Raw genomic sequence first — 21233 nt, 5'->3', positions numbered from 1 at the left:
GGCAAAACCCCATCTCTACCAAAAATACAAAAATTAGCCAGACGTGGTGGCTTATGCCTATAATCCCAGCTACTTGGGAGGCTGAGGCAGGCGAATCACTTGAACCCGGGAGGCACAGGTTGCAGTGAGCTGAGATTGCACCACTGCACTCTAGCCTGGGTGACAAGAGTGAAACTCCATCTCAAAAAAAAAAAAAAAAAGAGTATGGATGGCAAAGATTTCCAAGTGCCTCCCAGAGTCCATTGTGCCCTTATTTCTTAGTAATGAAGACTCATTTTGGCTGGCTGGGGTAGATACATTGTTACCCAGTAAAAGACTACATTTCCCTGGTTCCCTTGCAGCTATTGCAGCCATATTATCATGCTCTGGCCAATGGGATGTAACTCTTAGTGTTTGTTGCAATGGTCTTTTTAATATGGGGATGGCACATCTTCCCTTCCCTTCCAACCTGCTCCCTGGAACACCATCCATCTCGGATATGAGAATTAGACTAAACCCTGGGAATGGTGAAGGAATCAGCTAGAAGGAGCCGGGCGCCTGAGGACTTTGTGGATCTTCTTTACCAGTCCTGGACCGCTTACCTGCAGTCGTCTGTTATGTGAAAGAAAAATAAACTTCTCTATTATTTAAGCCGGTGTCACCTGGGGCTTTTCTTTTATATGCAGCCAAGCCTTCTGATCCTGATCTAGATGACAGAGTCTTATGAAGGTAGACAAAGGAGATGTTTTTTAATCTCCGTGTTTTTCTATTCTGATCAGAAGAGAAAAGAAAATTCAAAAGCAGCTTGGATCAAAGAACCATATCTCATTGACAAAGGAGACAGAGAGTGAGGGGAATACCAGAGAGCTAATTATGAGTGCTCAGCCGACAGCAATGCCTGCGACACTCCTGATCTGAAACCCAAGTGACCAGACAGATTGAAGCAGACTGAAGGGGCAAGTTTTCATATCAGGTCGTGCTGTAGCACTCTTGGAAAACTCAAGTATAGCTGGTATAAACAGAGCCCATAAAGTCTCTGCCTAAAAGAAAAGATGAGAAACAAGCTGTAAATTGGTGTTTATAGGGAAAACTTGGAGTGACTGATGGTGACTGGGTTTTGTGAGCGTATCTGTACATAATCTTTTCCCAAATTTATTTCATTTTATATATTTTAATATATTCAAGGGTGTTTACAAGTTGCTAGTGTTTAAAAAAAAATTTCTTTATAGGAAATATCCCCCCATCCACCTCATTGACTATATAATCATGTACTGTTTTTTAATTTTAATTTTTATATTTTTTGAGACAGGGTCTCATAGGCAGAAACAGTGCCATGTTTAGTCTAGGATTTATTATTCCCCACTACTCAGGTTAAGAGCCTTCTGAGTACTCTTCCTGATTCCTGGGAATTTGAGATTTTTTACTCTGGCTGGGAACAGGCATTCTACCCCTCCCTGCACCGACGCCTGGAAACTCAAAGCAGTAAGCTGGGGTATTTGCAGGGTTCGCTTGGTTTGTTTATTGTCTCTCAGGGATCACACTGTCCTTGTTGTCTCATGTCCAGTGTCTTGAAAATTATTGTTTTTTATAATTTGCCCATTAAAGAAAAAAGGTTTCAGGCCGGGAAGGAAATCTGGTTCTTACTTCTCTATCTTGCTTAGAACTAGACACCTCAGATCTTCCTTCCTTACCACAACTTCCTCTCCTTCCAATTTGTTTATTCAGGTACTCATACCTTTTGTTCACCCCGCTAGACCTCCAGTTCATAGAGCCCTTTACTTTCTCCCAATCCATCAATACTCTCTCTTCATCGGTTTCCTTTATATGTAGCTTAGATGCCATGACTCATTTTTATTTTATTTTATTTTACTTTAAGTTCTGGGATACACGTGCAGAATGTGTAGGTTTCTTACACAGATATACGTGTACCATGGTGGTTTGCTGCACCTGTAAACTCATCATCTAGGTTTTAAGCCCTCTGTGCATTAATTATTTGTCCTAATGCTCTCCCTTTCTTGGCCCCCCATGCCCTGACTGACCCCAGTGTGTGTTGTTACCCCTCCTGTGCCCATGTGTTCTCATTGTTCAACTCCCAATTATGAGTGAGAACATACAGTGTTTGGTTTTCCGATAAATGACCCAATTTTAACTAAAGTTCATACATTATTCAGATTCCCTGTTTTTACTTAATATTCTTTTTCTCTTCCAGAATCCCATTCAGGATGCCACATTACATTTAGTATGTCATCTTAGAATCCTCTTGGGTGTGACCGTATTTCAGGATTTCCTTGCTTTTGAATATATTGAGTTTTGGTAAGGTATTTTGTAGAATATTTCTCAACTGGAATGTATCTGATGTTTTTCTCATGAGTAGACTGGGGTTACGGATTTGGGGAGGAAGAGCACCACATCATATTAAGGGTGCATGCTATCAACGTGACCTCTCACTGTTGATGTTTGATGGAGGTAACCTGTTGATAATAACCTGACTGAGGTAGTGTTTGCCAGATTTCTCCACTGTGAAGTTACTCTTTCCCTCCCTTTCACATTGTACTCTTTGAAAATGAGTTACTATACACAGGCCATAGTTAAAGAGTGGGGAATTATGCTTCACCTCTTGGAGAGTAAAGTGCATGGCTCATTATTTTAGTAATGCTCTTGCCAGTGTCCTTAATGTCCTTGCACCTCTCCACTCACTTAACCCAGCTGATTACATGACATATGCTCAACAGTTTCTTTGTTTGTTTGTTTTTGTTTTATTTTGACACAGGGTCTCACTTCTCCCATCAGCCAGGCTGGAGTGCAGTGGTGCCATCTTGGCTCACTGCAGCCTCGACTTGCCAAGCTCAGGTGACCTTCCCACCTCAGCCTCCTGAGAAGCTGGAACTACAGGTGCGCTCCACCACGCCAGGCTAATTTTTTTGTATTTTTAGTAGAGATGGGGTTTTTCCATGTTGCCCAGGCTGATCTCAAACTCCTGGGCTCAAGCAATCTGCTTGCCTCAGTTTCCTAAAGTGCTAGGACTACAGACATGAGCCACCGCGCCTGGCCTTGCTCAATATATTTTTAAATGAATGGATAAATAAATGAGAAAGAAACTGGAGCATATATGTTAATTTCTGAAAACATCTGTGCCTATATTTCAAGCTAAATAATTTTAAAATTATTTTTTATTTTAACTTTTAGTAGAGATGAGGTCTTGCTATGTTGCCCAGGCTGCTCTTGAACTCCTAGCCTCAAGTGATCCTACCACCTTGGCCTCTCAAACTGTTGGGATTACAGGCATGAGCTACCATGCCCAGCCATAAATAATTTTTTAAAAATTACTATTTTACAGTATCTATGTCTCTTTTATCAGTATAGATAATAATTATGTATATAATTATATATAAAATTAGGTTATTTTTATATATATATATATTTTTCTAATTCAACATTACTTAGGATGTGTATTTGTTTATTTTTTTTCCCATAAATGTCATGGAATTATTGGTAAGAACTAATAGGAAAGTATACTGATTAAAAAAGAAGGAAATTTAGAAATCAGTTTCTATTACTTTCACTGCTACAGATTAGGAAACAGTTTTTTTTTTCATTTGTTTTGTTTTGGAGACAGAGTCATCCTCTGTCACCCAAGCTGGAGTGCAGTGGTGGGATCTCAGCTTACTGCAACCTCCGCCTCTCAAGCAATTTTCCTGCCTCACCCTCCTGAGTAGCAGGGACTACAGATGTGTGCGACCCTGCCTAGCTAATTTTTTGTATTTTTAGTAGAGACGGGGTTTCACCACATTGGCCAGGCTAGTCCCGAACTCTTGATCTCAAGTGATCCGCCCACCTCAGCCTCCCAGCATGCTGGGATTACAGGCGTGAGCCACCATGCCCAGCCTAGGAAAAGGGTTTGGATAAGAGATGACTGGGCTAACATATTTTTCAAAGCTCATATACCTGATCAATAGCAGAATTAGGATCAAAACTAAATTTCCTGATTCCAACCCAGTGTTCTAAGCCATTACAGTGCTACATTTTCTTGCCCAGGTCTGCTTGTGTCCATTACTCTGTTTGCAGATAATCTGAATGTGGTTTACATTGGAATTTGCCCTGGCAGTGATACCACAAGCTACGTAATAATGGAGTAACTATGTGATTTCTAGAGCAATGTCATGCAATCTTATAGGATTACTTACAAGAGGTGACATGACATATGTGGCATGTTCTTACACTTATGTAAAACATGCTTTGCAACATTGGTCAGTGACTCTGCTATTGCGGATTCAGTAAGTTCACTTCCCTACCATGCATCATCTACTGTGTAGAGAATCTTATGCCAGATGCCAATAGAGAACTCCACTGGTTAGCATATGAATAATGTAATAAATTAAGCTCTAAGATACAGAAGGGCTCATGTCCCACTAGACTCAAAAGGCCATTGTACCCTAAAAATTGGTTCTCTAAGTCTGGAAAAAGTTCCAAGAAGAACACGAAGCTTTCTTACCTTTATACTTTAATTAAACATTGACATTAGCACTGACCCCCTACATATGAGACCTAACATTCATGGACAGGGTGAGTAGAAATTAGGGTAATGGTAGTAGGATTGATATGGTTTGAGTCTGTGTCCCTGCCCAAATCTCATGTTGAATTATAATCCCCAATGTTGGAGGCGGTGCCTGGTGGGAAGTGATTGGATCAGGGAGGTGTTTCTCATGAATGGTTTAGCACCATCCCCTTTGTGCTGTTCTTGTGATAGTAAGTTTTGTGACATTTGGTTGTTTAAAAGTGTGTGGCACCTCCCCCCTCACTCTCTCTCTTGCTCCTGTTCCTGCCATGTAAGTTTCCTGAGGCTTCCCTAGAAGCCCAGCAGATGCGAGCATCATGTTTGCTGTACAGCCTGTGGAACCATGAGCCAATTAAACTTCTTTTCTTTACAAATTACCCAGTCTCTGGTATTTCTTTATAGCAATGTGAGAACGGACTAATACAAAGATTAACAGAAAGCAAACCATGAGCTAAACATAAATAACACTACTTCAAGGTGTAAATTTGAAATTCACATATACAAATCTGTTGAGTAGAGCCAAAATTTGAAAATCTATTTGAGTTAAAGCCAAAATATAAATATTAGAGTCCAAATGTAAATTATTTGCAAGTATGATTTGATGTTAACTGCTAAGGTAGTCATTCTGACACTCACCAAATATTTCCGCCTTCTGGATATATAACTCAATTGCTTTTCCTGGGCTCCTTGTGATTGAGTAGGTCCATGTGATTAGTTCTGGTCATTGGTGTTGAGTCATTTCCAGGTTGGAGCATTTAATTGTGGGAGTAAGAACATTCAGAATTATCCTTCTGTCTGGGATGGTAATTGGCAACTTTAGAAGTTGGTCAACCAGAGAGTCCCTGAGGGCCTATAATGAACAGAGCCTCCTGCTATGGATAAAACTACATTACGAACATGTAGTGTTAACAAGAAGTAAGTCCTTGTTGTTTAAAGCCACCAATATTTTTAGAATTGTTACCATAGCAAAACTTGGCTTATCCTGACAGATATATTCACTTTTGTTCTCGATTGAATTGTCTTAGGGATGAGTATTGGTAGGAGTCCGGGAACTTTGAAAGAGTGGCAGGAAAAATAAAGTTAAGAAAGGGAGAGAGTTATAATGGGGCCATACTAAGACAAATACAAACTGAATGAAATTATAGCCGACTTACTGGATTTTATTATTGTTGTTACTACTACTATCATGATTATTACTAGCAGTTCTTAAAACAACCTGGCTTGTAATCCTAGCACTTTGGGAGGCTGAGGATTACTTGAGGTCAGGAGTCTAAGACTAGCCTGGGAAACAGTGAGACTCCATCTCTACAAAAAAATACAAAAATTAGCTAAGTGTGGTGGCACACGTCTGTAGTCCCAGCTACTCAAGAGGCTGAGGCAGGAGGATCACTTGAGCCCAGGAGGTCAAGGCTGCAGTGAGCTATGATCACACCACTGCACTCCAGCCTGGGCAACAAATAAACAAACAAAAACAACCTGAAGATGACTGCCATTACATCCAATGACTCATCTTCGGTGTTGGATAGAGATAAAAAGGGAGGTGAGATCATTCTAACTTTTGGATCTCTCAGGATAACGCAATAGCTATTCCTATCCTACATGGTATGAATTTTGTTCACTGAGTATTTATATTTTCTCGCTCCCAAATGGACTGTATGATTCTTCTAATTAAGGATATTTTCTATTCCTTTTATGTATTTTTGGAACAGTCCTAAAGCTCATTAAAATCAAGCTGAAGACCAGCTTCACTTGCTACCAGGGAATTGGCATCAGATGCCACTGTTGACCATTTCTTGGGCTGACTCACAATAGATGGATTGATTCTCACATTTTCATTTCCTGGAGCTTCAGGAATGTTGAATGAGATGGGGGTAGGGCAGGGCAGAGAGAAGTGCATTTGCAGTCAACGCTGTCTTTGAGACTTCAGTCTTTCTCACTGGTAACCAACCCAGTGAAGCAAACCAAATTGAGGGACATTTTTCAAATCTGACTTCTCATAGCAGTTGTTTCTTTCTTTTTTATTTCACATGTGCTCTGTTGGATTTATTCTCCTGTTCATTGTTCTTGGCCCTTGGTGCTTTTTTTTTTCCCATCTTCCCATTTTCCTTTCTTAATTAGAAATGATCTACAGGGCCCCAGAAGTCAAGTAGTGCATTTAAAAGCTCATGTGTACAATAAAACTGTGTTGAGAGAAGAGTTGGCATTTATCAGAATTATTTGAATTGTCAGTGACCAAACCACCCTGTAGTTTCCCTCATCTGGCTGTGCACCTGGGTTCCACTGTCCACCTTGATTATGGCCTTAGAGCTTCTTTGCTACCTGAAAACCTAGCAAAGAAGCTCCAACACTATAATTTGCTAGGTTTAACAGGCCCTGCCTGTTCAACGACCCTGGCCCTCGATTCTGGATTTGAGTTTTGCCTACCAGATCATGCATCAGACCTGTCTTCTACTCTTGCATTATCAAGAACTGGAACTCAAGCAGCATGCTCCTTGTTTTTGCCAAGTATAACATCATTCTGAAGAACTTCCTACTCTTCAGCAGTGCAACAGGGGAGGTCCTCATCTACCAGTCTGGTTGCACTAAAGATGGGAAGTTTTTCTCTCTGTGTTTCTGTACACTAAGGAGATTGCACTTGCTGTACATGCTATGTAATTGTACTTGCGTTATCTACAATGTGTCAGATACTTGCATAGGTACTGGGGATATAGCAGTGAAGAAAGCAGACAAGAGTCCCTACCCTCATGGAACTTATTCTGTGGCAATTACCAATTTGGGTACTAGTATGATTTGACACGAATTTTATAAAACTATACTGGTTCTTTATCCAGCTAATGATCTATACGTACATGCAAGTTCAAAAGTTTTTGCAATCTACAGATGAGTCTGAGTCACGTTAAAATTAAATTTTTATCAGGATAGGACAAAAAGATGGTTGACCTATACAGGTATGTTTAGAGCCCCCCCTGCTGAGCACAAGTATAGATCCAAGAAAATAGAAAATAACCAAGTATCACATTTGATTTCTCATAGCCACATAGAGAATGTGATTTTGTTTGCCATTACATTACTTGGCTCCTATAACAAGACCTGAGTTGGAATGAACCTGCCCCCATTCAGCCATTATCTGGAAAGGCTAACCAGTGCCATCTTAGACCAATTTTTCAACATAACAATGGCAAACAACCTCCTGAACTTAGTCTTGCAATGTATCTCTCTAGAGCTAACCTTAGCATTAGATGATAACTATTACACAATGAATGGGAGGGTGGGTGTGTGTGCTGGTACTCTGAGCTCCCCTCTCATTTGGCTTCAACTTTAAAAGCTTGTCTCTTGAGGGCACACTGAGGCAGTTGGGAGGAGAGAGCCAGATTCTCCTTAACTCTCGAGTCTGCTGCATAAATTTGATGAGTCCTAAGTGGGGTTTGGGGAGAGGACATGGGGAAGCCACATTTACCCACAACTGTGACTGAGCCATATTCCTGCTATCAGGGACTCAGATCTAGGTTGAACATACCTATTACTTGGGCACAGGGAACCAAGCAATAGGTATACTCTATATGAATTACTATCCCAAGACTGTAGCAGGAATTCCTGCACCTCTTCACTGGGTCCCCTGGGGTCCTGTCCTATTTGTGATAAAGCAAACCGGGACTTTCTCTGTCCTTGTACTAGTTACCATGGTGGGTCTCCATGCAGGCATTGTTGGAAACCATGCTTCCTGCTGCTGCTGAAATTTTATCAAAGTAGACTGGAGGGACTGTACAGTCTGCTGGGAATCAGGAGGAAGTAACCAAAGGGAATTAATATTTTTAAACCCCTTAGGGACAAAATAAATACCTGTCACACTATTCAGAATCTGCAATGCCCCTTTAAGCTTCCCTTGATTTATAAACAGTGTATGAATAGTATGAGTTCTTGGCTCCCAGATTCATATAGAACTTGGATCAAACCTTGATTTGTTTTCAAGAATCTTGCCATGTGAACTTGAAGGATGTTTAACCACACCATAGGTGAGGTCATCATCACTTTGAATGGAATCTAGGTTCTTCAAACCTAGGCTGATGTCATATCAGAAAGTCTTCTCTTGACTGCTGGTAAAGGATGGGGGAATAGTCTGAGGTTCCCACTTGACTTCTGGGGTACATTTCTGGGCACCCTCTTCGCTCCAGTGGAGGCATGAAGACTGGGGCAGAGGCTATCTTATCTGAGAGATCCTACTTGCTCCTAGATAAAACTGCTTCTCCCTAATGATTCTTTTTTTTTTTTTTAAACGGAGTCTCGCTCTGTTGCCCAGGCTGGAGTGGCACAATCTCGGCTCACTGCAACCTCTGCCTCCTGGGTTCAAGCAATTCTCCTGCCTCAGCCTCCTGAGTAGCTGGGACTACAGGTGTGTGCCACCACATCTGGCTAATTTTTTGTATTTTTCGTAGAGACGGGGTTTCACCATGTTAGCCAGGATGGTCTCGATCTCCTGACCTCATGATCCTCCTGCCTTGGCCTCCCAAAGTGCTGGGATTACAGGCGTGAGCCACCATGCCCAGCCAATCTTCATGCTTTTTGTGGGGAGTAATAAAGAGAGATTTATAAAATCTTCTGTATGTTTCTTGCAAAACCCTTACCTCTCCATTCCCTCCGACACTCACAGACTTGTTACTATTTGCCTTGAGATCATCTGGATAAATTTCCTAGTGCTCTGTAGCCCTGATTGTGTCAGTCATTGGATCTTAGTTTCTCCCTGCACTCCTTCCTCATCTCCCGCACTCCCTACATTCCTTTGCAGCTTTATTTTTCACCATAAAATGTATCATCATCTAGCATTTTATATATCTTACTTATTTGTCTGTATTTCCACCAGAATATAAACTCCATGATGGCAGGAATTCTTGTTTGTGGTTGCTGTTGTTGTTGTTTTCTTTTTCCTGTCTAGAATAGTGCCTAACACACAGTAGGTATCTAATAAATAGCTGTTGGATGAATAAATGAATGAATATGATGGATACCCAGTACTTCTTGAGAGTCACTAATTATTAGCAATACACATTCTCTTGTTTTGGAGACATAACTCCTTCATTGACCACTGGGTGAAGTATTAGCCATTTCTATAGTCTCTGATAGTGGAGGGACTCTCCAGAACCCCAATCATTATACTATTTTGGATATAACCCTTTATAGCCCTTCTCATGTCAAACATTTACCAAAGACGTGACTGGTGGTGCTACTCTATCTAACCCTCCAAATCCTTACTCCTCCTACTCCTGCTCCCATAAGCATTATTATTATTATTATTTGAGACACGGTCTCACTCCATTGCCCAGGCGGGAGTGCAGTGGTGTGATCTTGGCTCACCACAACCTCTGCCTCCTGGGCTCAAGTGATCCTCCCACCTCAACCTCCCAAGTAGCTGGGACTACAGGTGCATGCCACTATGCTGGGTAATTTTTGTATCTTTTTTGGTAGAGATAGGGTCTCACTATATTGGCCATGCTGGTCTTGAACTACTGGGCTCAAGTGATCTGCCCACCTCAGCCTCCCAAAGTGCTAGGATTATAGGCATGTGCCACCCACCTGGCTCCGTATATATTTTTATAAGACTTTTAATTGAGAAAAAAACAAGTTATCCAGATTTTTTACTATTATAGCCAAATTTGAGGTCTGAGGCATGTTGGGAAAGTGGCATGTGGTGATGATCTAAGCAATCATGTTTGAATGATCATCACACTCACTGGGCTCATTATTTTCTCACTTTAATTTCTGAATCATTCACTCCTCAGAAGCCAGAAATGCTGGGTTGATGGCTTGATGGCCTCTCATGGAAGGCTGTGCATGTGTGTAGCCCTACAAGCAATGTTTTGCTGTGCCATTAAGCTGAAATGTCATCACTTTTATTCTACAACACCAACCAATCAATCAAGCACTGCAAGGACCCTGACCCCTTCCCCCCCAGCCCCCCCGCCCCGCCCCACCTCTTTAATGACCTATTCCATCTCCAAGCCTGCCTATGTGGCTTTGCAGGGTAGACAGAGAGTACTTAGATCATTTGTGTTGGCCTGGCTTTGAGGGTTATATCTGTGGCTCTCCTACAAGTTTGTTGGTTGAATAGTCCCAGAAATACCAAAACATAAAGCAGTAGGTCAGCATCCTCAACAGCAAACGAGAACACAGGAAAGTCTGAGAAGTACAAAGCCTCCTATTTTCATTGCTAACTTCCAGCTGGCCTTGGAGAAGCTCAATTGTGTCAATCAATTTTATCAACCACTTGCTTTTCTCAAGGCCAAGATCCCAGGCAAGTCCTCGTGAATCTGTGAGACACCAGAGCAACACTCAAAGTGCTATCCTTACAGGTCACTCTCAGAGTGAGAGTGCCATACCAATAAAATCTAAACCCTCTTTCTACATCAATTATTTTTTACCTCCACCCCTATCCTGGTACTTCCCTTTACTCAGATGCATGCCATAACAACCACCCAGCAGAACTCAACACAGCCAAATCTAAAACCTCCACATTATGTTAGGTATAAAGCTGATTAGAAGGTCACCATTAATAGGTAACAGAATCACTGGACATCCTTACAGATAGAATAACATTCCTACTCCACCATCCCAGAAACTCAAAAGCAGACACATAGAAACCCCCTCTCCCATCACTGCTATTTCTGAACTCTCTAAATTCTAACTGCAGCTACCATTATCCATGTCCACATCCACCCAATGGTAGGCCTGGCTGTACTATCATGCCACTGGCACCTTTGATGGTCATTAGTAAGCCTGGATATAAGCACCTGTGCTGAGAAAACTCTCTTCAGGGCCAGGATAGGTTTGCAGAACCAGTAAAAACAGGTTTCAAAGGACAGATCTGAGAACCAGCTGCATGTCTGCCCTGAACCCCTGGCTTGTGATTCTATTCATGAAGCCCAATCTAAAAAAGAGTGGTCAGAGCCTAAGCCCCTCTAAGCTACTGAGAGTGTGAAAGGTGCTACACCTTCAGGTGGCTCCACATAAATGGGAGGAAGATGTGTGGTCACCTAACAATCTTAACTCTGACTGCACTTTTGGTTTTCTAAACTTGTTTTCCTTTCTGGATTATAAGTTTGAAATATATTTTAGAGACTCATCCTCATAAAAACTGGCTTTTGACACATTTCCTGTGCATGTGTATTTGTGTACCTATATGCACATACATACACATTGTTGGATTAGGATCTGAATCTTTCTCATGGGTTCTCTAATACTGATTCAGCTCATTGAATCTTCTGCATTCCACTCTCTCCCACAACTCAACCTGTTTTCTCCTATGTTCAGTCCTTGTGTTGCAGTGAACATTAATTTTTTTAAAGGATAGTCATTTTCACAGCACACTAAAGCTCAGCAAAACCACATTCACACTGGATCTTTCATCAATATGAAACTTCCAGTCATCCAAGCTTTATGACCCACATATATCAGTTTCCATGGTCCACACATGGAATGTCTACAGCAGATATTAGACCCTATACTGCTCCCTGTTTACCATGCTTTTGGGCTGCTGATACATACCTATCTCTGTGTGTACTCAAAATCGCAGACTAGTTCTCCTTCCTCATCCCACTTTTCTCTTCCCCAGGTATATTTTCTTTCCTAATGGTGCCTATTTTATGTTGAAGCTGAAAAAACTCATCAACTAGCTTTCTTTGAACATAGCGTACAGAGAATGAAAATGGGGAGCAGCTTGCGTGGGACTGTAACCCACATAGAGAAGACATCTGGATGTTTATGATTCCATGTGATTTAGGGAGTGGTTCTATGATATGCCATGTTCTTTGAGGATAGGATTATTTCAAACTCATTTTTGTAGCCTGTTCAGTGGCTCTTAGAGTGTCTGATACATAGTAAATGTTTACTGAATAAATGAATGGTCCCAGTGGCAGTACAGAAGGAAGAAGATTTCAGAATATCAATGTATTGGGTGACAGATGAGAGCAGATTTAGAAATTAAACTTCTAAAGCCTTACGCTGCTGGATAGTCAAAGACAGTATAGGAGCGGAAGGAAGATAGCTCCTTGTGACCCACAGGGTCCCTACCATGAGAGTCAATGGGAGACCTCACTGTCTCACCAAAAGGAGACAGTGCAGACATGGAGAAAATGACTAGAAGGACAAGAACTGGAAAAAAGGATTTTATGATTCATTTCCATTTTTGTGGAGGGGTAGGTATATTTAAATACTCAAGAATGTGATTCACTAGTCATCAGATATAACAAAATCTACTCTCATTTTGCTGGATACTTCAGTGAAACAGAAAACTTTCAATTATCTCTACTAATGGAGTGAAAGCAATGGTACATATAATCAAAATGTCTTTTCTATTTGCCTTTGGAAAGGATTATGTGTGTTTTCCCCCAGCAGGTTTGCTTTCATAATGGTAAGTTCTAGCTTAGGCTAATAACAAAATGAGTTTGCATTTTCTCTGTAAAATACCCAGTAGGAGAAGAATAAAAATGTGTTTATGGCAGAAGAAACTGATGCAGGGCCTAGGACGTGCCATAGTTAATCACTTATATGAATAATCTACTTGCAGCAAGTGGGATTCTGAACAGGGCAAAAGACCAAGAGCAGCTGTATGTCCCGGATTTTAATGATACCAGAAGAGATGTCAGGAGAAAGCTATAGCTAGTGTTATGAAAAATGTTAATGGAGAAAGAAAAATGGAATAGGAGTAGGAGATCTGGGATTCTCAGACCTGATAGCTCAAGGGAGGCCATATAACCTCTTTTTGTCTCAATTTTCTTATTTATAAAATGTAATAATTCATTTGCACTGCCCACCTAGTAGGTTAACTGGTCAAAAGAAAGCAGTGGTCAAAAGGGCTTATAAAAGTATTACATTATGAAAATGTAAAGCATTGATAGACAAATAATGAAATACTGTTGGCACCTCCTTTCAGGACACATCCCTTGTTTAATTCCTCCATGCTCGGGGTCTTTGGCTGTGGCTTCTGAAACTTACCCCTGTTTAAAAAAATAGTCCAATTTTTAAATGATTCTGCTGTTTAAGGATAACTACTTTGATAACGTCCATGTATCCTAATGAATGGATGCCTCATTTCTCAGGTAATAGCTTCATTTTAAAAGGAACTTCCTAGCTATAACAGCTTAATTTAGTGGTTCTCAAAGTGTGGTCCCTGGACCATCAGCATTACCTGGGAATTTGTTAGAAATGCAAAGTTTTGTATCCATCCAAATCTTTTTGAACCACAAACTCTGGGGGTGCAGCCCTGCAGTCTGTGCTTTAACAAGCCTTCCAGGCAATTCTGATGTACACTCAAGTTTGAGAACTACTGCTTTAGTGCCCCACAAAAAGGGAATGCTAGGAATTGGGCATTGGTACATGCCAGGAGAACCTTTTTTTTCTTTTCCTTTTTCTGTAAGGAGTAGGAAGCAGCTTGTGGGACTTTTCAAATTACACAATATGCTGGCTATTCAGAGCTAGGCCCACAGCAACATGTTAAATCATGTCAAATGCACTGTCATAAAGAGATATATTTATCATCAATTCGTTTGTACATTTGTATATGTATAGTATATATATGTATGTGTATATGTACATATGTATATATATAATGATGACTCAGTACATAATTTTCTCAGGAAGGTCTTACATATGTATCTGTATTATATAAATTATATGTATATATGCCTGTGCATATGTACATATATATGTATATACATACATTTATTTTTCACTAAATAAAGAAAATGATGTACTGAGTACATCATTTTCTCAGGAAGGTCTTTTTCCTGACTACCCTATTTAAAAATGCATCTCTACCTTTGGCACTCTCTACCTTCCTTTCTTATTTTTCTTTGATTCTTCTAATATGCTGTGTTATTTATTTTGTTTATTGTCTGTTTCTCCCAGCTAGAATGTACGCTTCATGAAGGCAGCCTGTTTTATTCACTGCTGTGTCCCTAGCTCCAAGAACTGTGCCTGGCACCTAGTAGGCACTCAGTATATATTTGTTGAATTAATGAGTGAATGAGCAACTGCTGAATCTGGGAGATGAGAAAGCATTGGGGTCAGACCAAAACACTGAAACACCTGTAAGCACCCTTATTAGTCAGTGTCGCTACAGCATGGGAGCCTTGCCTCTCTCTGTTTCTGCTCTGGGCTCTGAGATAACTCTGAAAACAAGCTTTGGTAAGTGCCACCCTGAGGGATTTAGTTCACTATACTCTTTAATTATCATTTCAAAATACTCTCTGGTTTTTTCTAAAAATGGCAATAGTGTCCTGATGGATCAACACGATTATATGGCTGGCTGGGGCTTGGGGGCAGTCTATTATGGATATGCAACAGAACAGAGTGTGACATATTAGGGTTGGGAAAACAGTTTAAGAACGAAAATCAGGAGTTCTGAGTTCTAGTCTTTATTCTGGCCCTTACTTGCTACATGGTCTTTGGCAAATTGCTTGGGCAACTAGCATTTCTGGGTCTCAGTTTCATCAGCTGATCTCAATGATCTCCAAGGTCCCTTAACAGTCGTATTTATATATCCACTCATGTGTTACTTGACTAATATCTGTCTCCTCTACTGGTAAGCTCTGTGAGAACAGGGACTGTTTACTCACCCACTTCATAATGCACAGCACTTGGAGGCACTCAAAAAATATTTGCTAAGTAAACAAATCCCTATGAAAACCAAATGGTGATTTCCGCCTCATCAGCCCGTGCTCTACACAACCAAGGCACAGGTACATGGATGTGTGCTGCAAAGACCCTGGCTGTCAGGGATCTCCTCCAATCACACAAGGAAGAGCAGGACACTGGTCTGCACTCCAAGGGCATACAGAACTGCACAGTTCCTTGATGTGAACACCTGTGGGAGGTATGCAAGGAAGACCCCAGGCTGGGCACCTGGGCCATCAGCCCAGTGACCTGGAAAAGCATGGATTTGGGGATGAGAGATCTGAATTTGAATCACAGATCTGCTGTGTTCTGACTGTGAGTTTAAATTATCTACTTCTCTTCATTTGGAAAACAAAGTACTACCTGCCTCTCAGGATGGCTGTGAAAATTAAAGGAGGACATCAAGTGTCTTCCTAGTACCTGATGTCAGAAAAGCGCCCAGTGAATGGAAGCCTCCTTGACTGGTTCTGTCTCTCCTTCCTTTTATGAAGCCTTTAAGCCATGAGGTTCCTAACAATGCCTCATTTCCCAAAGAGCTGGCCCAAGTTTGTTACTAGCTCATGGGAGTGCCTTAGCTCAGTGGTCCCCAACCTTTCTGGCACCAGGGACTGGTTTCATGGAAGGCAATTTTTCTATGAATGGGAGGGGCGAGGGGGTGGGTAGGGGATGGTTTTGGGATGAAACTGTTCCATCTTGCATCATCAGGCATTAGTTAGTCCGCAGCCCAGGGGTTGGGGACCCCTGCCCTAGCTAGTCTTGGCTGGAGGGGCATAAAGATTAGGATAAAAAGTGTTTCTCAAAATATCTACCTTCAGAGATATATATATATTTCCCTTTTGCTTCCAGTTTGCCTAATGAGATTTCAAGATTTGTAAATTGCTATAGCTTGATATCAAAAGGTTTAATTTTGTAAATAAAATTGAACCATTGATTATCACTTGAACGTGCTGAGGACTACCACTGAAAAAAGCAAGTTTGAACTTTGCCTGTCTCTCTTTTTGGCTGCTGTTCTCTCCCTTCTACCCTGCTCCCTCACTCCCTCCATGGTGGAGTCAATTATACTCCTGTTCCTGCCCTGCCCCCTCCTCTGCCTTCCCCCCACCACACTCCTGTTCTACCTATGATTATCTTTATTCTGAAAAACAAATTCTGTTGCTAGACAACCAGAAGACAAAATTGCTGTGGTTGATATGATTCTCATTAGTGCTGCAATTGCAGTGGTGCCGCCATCATGCCGGACACACGCTCATTGCATCTGTCCCCAGCTTGACAGAGCTTTCTGGAAAGTGGGATGGGAAGGATTCTTGGCAGAGAATTAAGGGCCTCAGCACTCAACAGAAAGTATTTATAAATCACTGTATATCAACAGCCTGCTTTAGAATCATTTTATTAGAACACATTCAAGAAAGTGACATACGGAAAAAAGACAGCAGCAGTTCTCAGTCATGCAAATGCCCGTGTTAAAGTTCTCCATTGGATTTAAATTCAAGTACAAAGACAGTCCTTTCCTGAGCCAGGTGCAATTCCAGAGAATGACACTTTGCAATGAGAGCACGATTCCTTCGAAAAGTTCAGAACACTGAACAAGTCACATCCTCACAATAAGATTGTGAGATACATAGAAGTGTAAACTTTTTTAAGGATCCCTTTACCCTGCCCTCCCCCATAACCCAGCCAGGGAAGTAAGTCCAACTTTAGGACCTCTCAGAAATCAGGTTTAATCTATTGAAAATAAAGCAGTGGGCCTTTAAAAAAAAGTTAGAAAATGAGTTAATATATGAAATGGAATCATCATCTCTGCCTCTTGCCTTGGTGTGGGGTTTCCATGAAACTCTGTGTTTGGGGTTGGGGCTCTCTCTTGAGTGTGTTGGAAACTGGAGGACTTTTAAAACTTTTTTATTATGAAAAATTGCAAACATATACAGAAGTGGGGAGAATGGTATAATGAATATCCATGTACCATCAACTAGTTTCAACAATTACCAACATGTGGCCAGTTTTTCGTTTATATCTTCTCACTCTTCCCACCCACCCTCAACAGGATAACCTGAAGCAAATAGGGGCTGGTAGGGTGGTCTTTGAACCAGAGACCTTGGGAGGGAGTGAGGTTATGGAGGAGCTAGAAAAACCTGAAAAAATCTGGGTAGGCTGAAGCAAATAGAAAAATTGTTGAGGAAGTGGTTGTTGCCAGTGTTTGGGAAAGGCTAAAGTTAACCCTTATCTTCTCTACCACACATCATCCCTTCTTCTTCCCTCTTTCTCATGATGTGGGGATGCAAGCTAGATTAGAATGATGGGTTTCTCCAGATTAGGGGCCACTGACAATAGAAATGTTCAGCCTGGAGAAAAACTTTAGAGACAAGTGTATCCCTCTAATTAACCTCTTCACTCATGTTGCAGACCTCTAGGGCAGCAGGGGCCTGGGCGTACCTGCTGTTCCGAGTGGGATCTGGGGGAAGTACATTGGGCCATGGGGCCTCTCACAGGTCCCTACTGCCCCACCATTTCAGACTTTGGAGAGAAGCTCAGCAACCTCAAATTGCACCCAGTAGAGAAGAAGGGAGCCCCGAGGGTGAGCCCATGGCCCAGGTGGGGAGATTTTGCTTGGAACATGTTGCCCTCTGAACAAAGGCTGCACCCCACACCAGCCCTGCCAGAGAAGTCTCAAGAGAGGTGGGTGATTGGAGTCCTGGTGGGAGGTCCCAACGGTGCCACGGCTAACCCGGTGAGCTGCAGGGACAAGTCCCAGGATGCGCGCTAAACGTAAGTGGAGAAAGGATCTCCAGGTCCCAGGTGCCACCGAGGAACAAGGTTGCCATCCTGTTAAGAAAAGGGCCGGGCTCTGTGATTTGCATATAACTTTGCAAAAATCTGCATGAGATCCCGTAGCCCTTATAGAAAACAGAGTTAAATCATCAGTGCAACCTACTGTATTTCTAGTAACCCAATGCAGAGTGCAACCTGACAAATACACAATCATTTTGTAGAAGAGGATATAGAGGAAACAGTGTGTGTAAGACTTTCCTTGGTCTGACGGTTCAGAAGAAGCCCACCAAGTCCACAATCCAGAGGAGGATCACTGATGAACCACTTTTACTAACTTTGTTGGAAGTCAAATCCATATGCTTTCATCCCATTAGATACCTGTAGACCAGTCCTGCAGTGGCTTCCCAACGTTCCAGACCCATAAGCAGGAGTAGTCAGGAATAATAGAAATGGGGATGTATTAAATGTGAGGTCCTAGTGACAGTGATCGTAATAGTGTTTATTTCATATCCTTTATTTGTTTTCTTGTTTAAGCTCTTTTAGGGTCCCTGTGCCTTACCAGCAAGTCTTGCTATATAACATTTAATTGGGAGAAAGAAACTGAGAAAAGTTTACCCATTTATATAGTACATCGTTGACAGTAATGGACTTAAAATTCATGATTTAAGTGTTTCCAGGGACCATGACAGGTGGCAATCTGTAATTTTTCCAAGGCATGCAGCTGGTTTGGGTAGACCGCAAGGCTGGCTGAGGGAGCGAATTCCTGAGTGAGAGAGTGAACGAGTGGGGAGCCAAGCTGGAGACCCAGCTTCCATATCCAGCATGGCTTACACCATCTCTACTGGGCCATCTGAAGCAATGAAATCACTGTATCCTTAAGAAAAATGACCTCTCAAGGAAGGTCAACTTGTAGTGCTCTTGGAAGAGTGATCTATTCTAAAGAGCAATGGCTCTTGGCCAAAAGAAAAGTTCAGGATCAATTCCAGAGTATAATCTCACAGTCTCACATTGACTGTGGCTCAGCTCCATGATGTGAAAGGTTCTATCACACTTGCTGCATGGAAATGAGAAAACAGTCTGAAACTCTCTTGTAAGAACTCCAGCTGGGCAAAAACTGTTCATTTAGTGAGAGAAAATACTTCAGCTCCAGCTGAAGTGGCAGTTACCCTGAGCTTCCAGGAATATAAGGTATACTTAGGATTCAGAGAGGAGATAAGATTCTGAAGAAAGCCAGGAGCTATACGCATGTATTTGTGAAGTAACTCACAGCAAAGGGACTGGTGCACCCACTGAGCCCAACTTTACCAGGGCAAAAGTGGCTTAAGTATTTTCAATCACGGCCGGGCGTGGTGGCTCACGCCTGTAATCCTAGAACTTTGGGAGGCTGATGCAGGCGGATCACAAGCTCAGGCGTTCGAGACTAACCTGGCCAACACAGTAAAACCCTGCCTCTACTAAAAATACAAAAAATTAGCTGGGCGTGATGGCAGGCACCTGTAATCCCAGCTGCTCGGGAGGCTGAGGCAGGAGAATCACTTGAACCTGGGAGGCGGAGGTTGCAGTGGGCCGAGATTGCACCACTGCACTCCACCCTGGGTGACAGAGTGAGACTCCGTCTCATGTACCCTAGAACTAAAGTATAATTAAAAAAACAAACAAACAAAACACCAACAAGAAAGAGAGAAAAAAAAAGAATTTTAAATCACATTTTTTTCTGTGTGTAATATCATTAGCATGGAAGGTGGCATCAGCTGTCCTGATTAGCTAGACGCCCCCCCCACACCATAATTCACTGTCATTACCAGGTTTTTTTTTTTTTTATATATAGATGTGCTACAAGGCCTATAGAATTTATTTTAGTGGCAGGATTTAATAGTCTTATAAATGCTGAGTTTGGCATTCTGCTCTTTATATGGTTGTTAAAATTCTGAAGAGGATAGCAGTTTAAAAATATTTTTATTGTTCTTATTAATAGCTAACATTTATTGAGTGCTTACCACATGTCTGACAAGGTGCTGAGTGTTTCACATGCATCATTTCACATGATCTGCACCACAACCTCATGGAGTGGGTAATACCATTGCCCTCATTTTGCAGACTGAGGCCTAGAGAAGTCCTGCCCAGGATCATACAGCTGGCAAGTGGAGGGGGTGAGATCTGAACCAAGGTTTGTGTGACTTCAAAGCGGTTCTTAACCACTGTACATGTTGCCTCTTCTAAAGGAGAATCCATCTTCTAAATAATATTTGTACATTTGTATGTTTGTGTATTCTAAAAATCTTGGAAAGCATTCCTCACATAAGAATCTATCCTGTCCCTGAGGACCTAACCTGAAGTGGTTTGGGTCACTTCATTATATATATCCACTGGGGGTTAAAGAAAATTTCTTATCCCCTTTTAAACCTTAAGCTATGATGATCTCTGTGTATCCACAAATCTTTCTCATGATGGTTTGATGTGTGAGAAATAGGAAATAGGTGATAAGCTCATATAGGTGATACTGAACACTTGCTCCCTTAAGCCCTGAGAAAATACATACACAGTTATCCAGGAAGCCATTATTTTATATAGCCCACTTGGTACCTTAAGAGAGTGGTTAACCTAAACATCAACGCATAGCTCTTAACTTTAAAAATGATAGTCATTCATGACATTACTGAGATGATTTTTCAAAAATCTGGCCTAGGGCAAGGACTAGTGGAAAAAGTTTAAGTGGAAATGTGAAAAAGAGACCATTAAAATTTTTTTTTGAAATGCTAATAATTTCTCTTGTTTGAGAAAACAGCTCTCAGCTTAGAATTCATATACATTTCATATCCAATAACTCTATACTTTGGCTTTCTGATTCCGTAGGCCAGTGTAGAGCCTGAGATCAACTTTTTGAAATATTTGCCTGGTAATTCTAAGGGTCACTTGCCTTGGAATGCTTAGCATAGAGGTCTTTTCTTTATGCCAATCACTCCAACATCGGAAAAGCTGAGTTTTGCAGTATATCAAGTACATTTTCACATTTTCCAGCGCACATTGTCCAGAAGCACTTGTCTTTGGCATTTTCCATGAGGGGCAAGAATCAGTGAGACCCAGTTTATAGGACAGTGGCTTTTATTAACCAAACCTTCTCAGCATTCTTTTTTATGAGGGGATGGTACGCTAAAATTTCCCCTATCTCCCCCTATTCATGTACAGACTCCTTCATATAAATGCTGTTTACTGAATATACTGTAGGCCCCATTCTAATGTTAGACTCTTGGAATAAGAGCTGAGCTAT

The 21233-nt window shown here is 41.5% G+C and overlaps 1 protein-coding gene across 28 annotated transcripts in view; it reads right to left on the bottom strand.

Annotated features, from left to right (window-relative positions):
- Window positions 1-21233, bottom strand: part of KALRN (kalirin RhoGEF kinase) — a 694106-nt gene that overhangs the window by 194055 nt on the left and 478818 nt on the right. For 11 of the 28 annotated variants that reach the window (XM_055259666.2, XM_055259668.2, XM_055259670.2 and 8 more), the window contains one exon: window positions 16571-18019. The exons of the other annotated variants lie outside the window; for them this stretch is intronic. In XM_055259666.2, coding sequence (XP_055115641.1) covers window positions 17957-18019 — 63 coding nt within the window. In that variant the 3' untranslated portion in view covers window positions 16571-17956. Of the gene's footprint in view, window positions 1-16570; window positions 18020-21233 lie in introns of those variants that run through there. 28 annotated transcript variants of the gene reach the window in all.

This window comes from Symphalangus syndactylus, chromosome 21, assembly GCF_028878055.3.
Source record: "Symphalangus syndactylus isolate Jambi chromosome 21, NHGRI_mSymSyn1-v2.1_pri, whole genome shotgun sequence".
NCBI lineage: Eukaryota > Metazoa > Chordata > Mammalia > Primates > Hylobatidae > Symphalangus > Symphalangus syndactylus.
The sequence above is the reverse complement of the archived record's forward strand: the minus strand, read 5'-3'. Positions and strand labels throughout refer to the sequence as shown.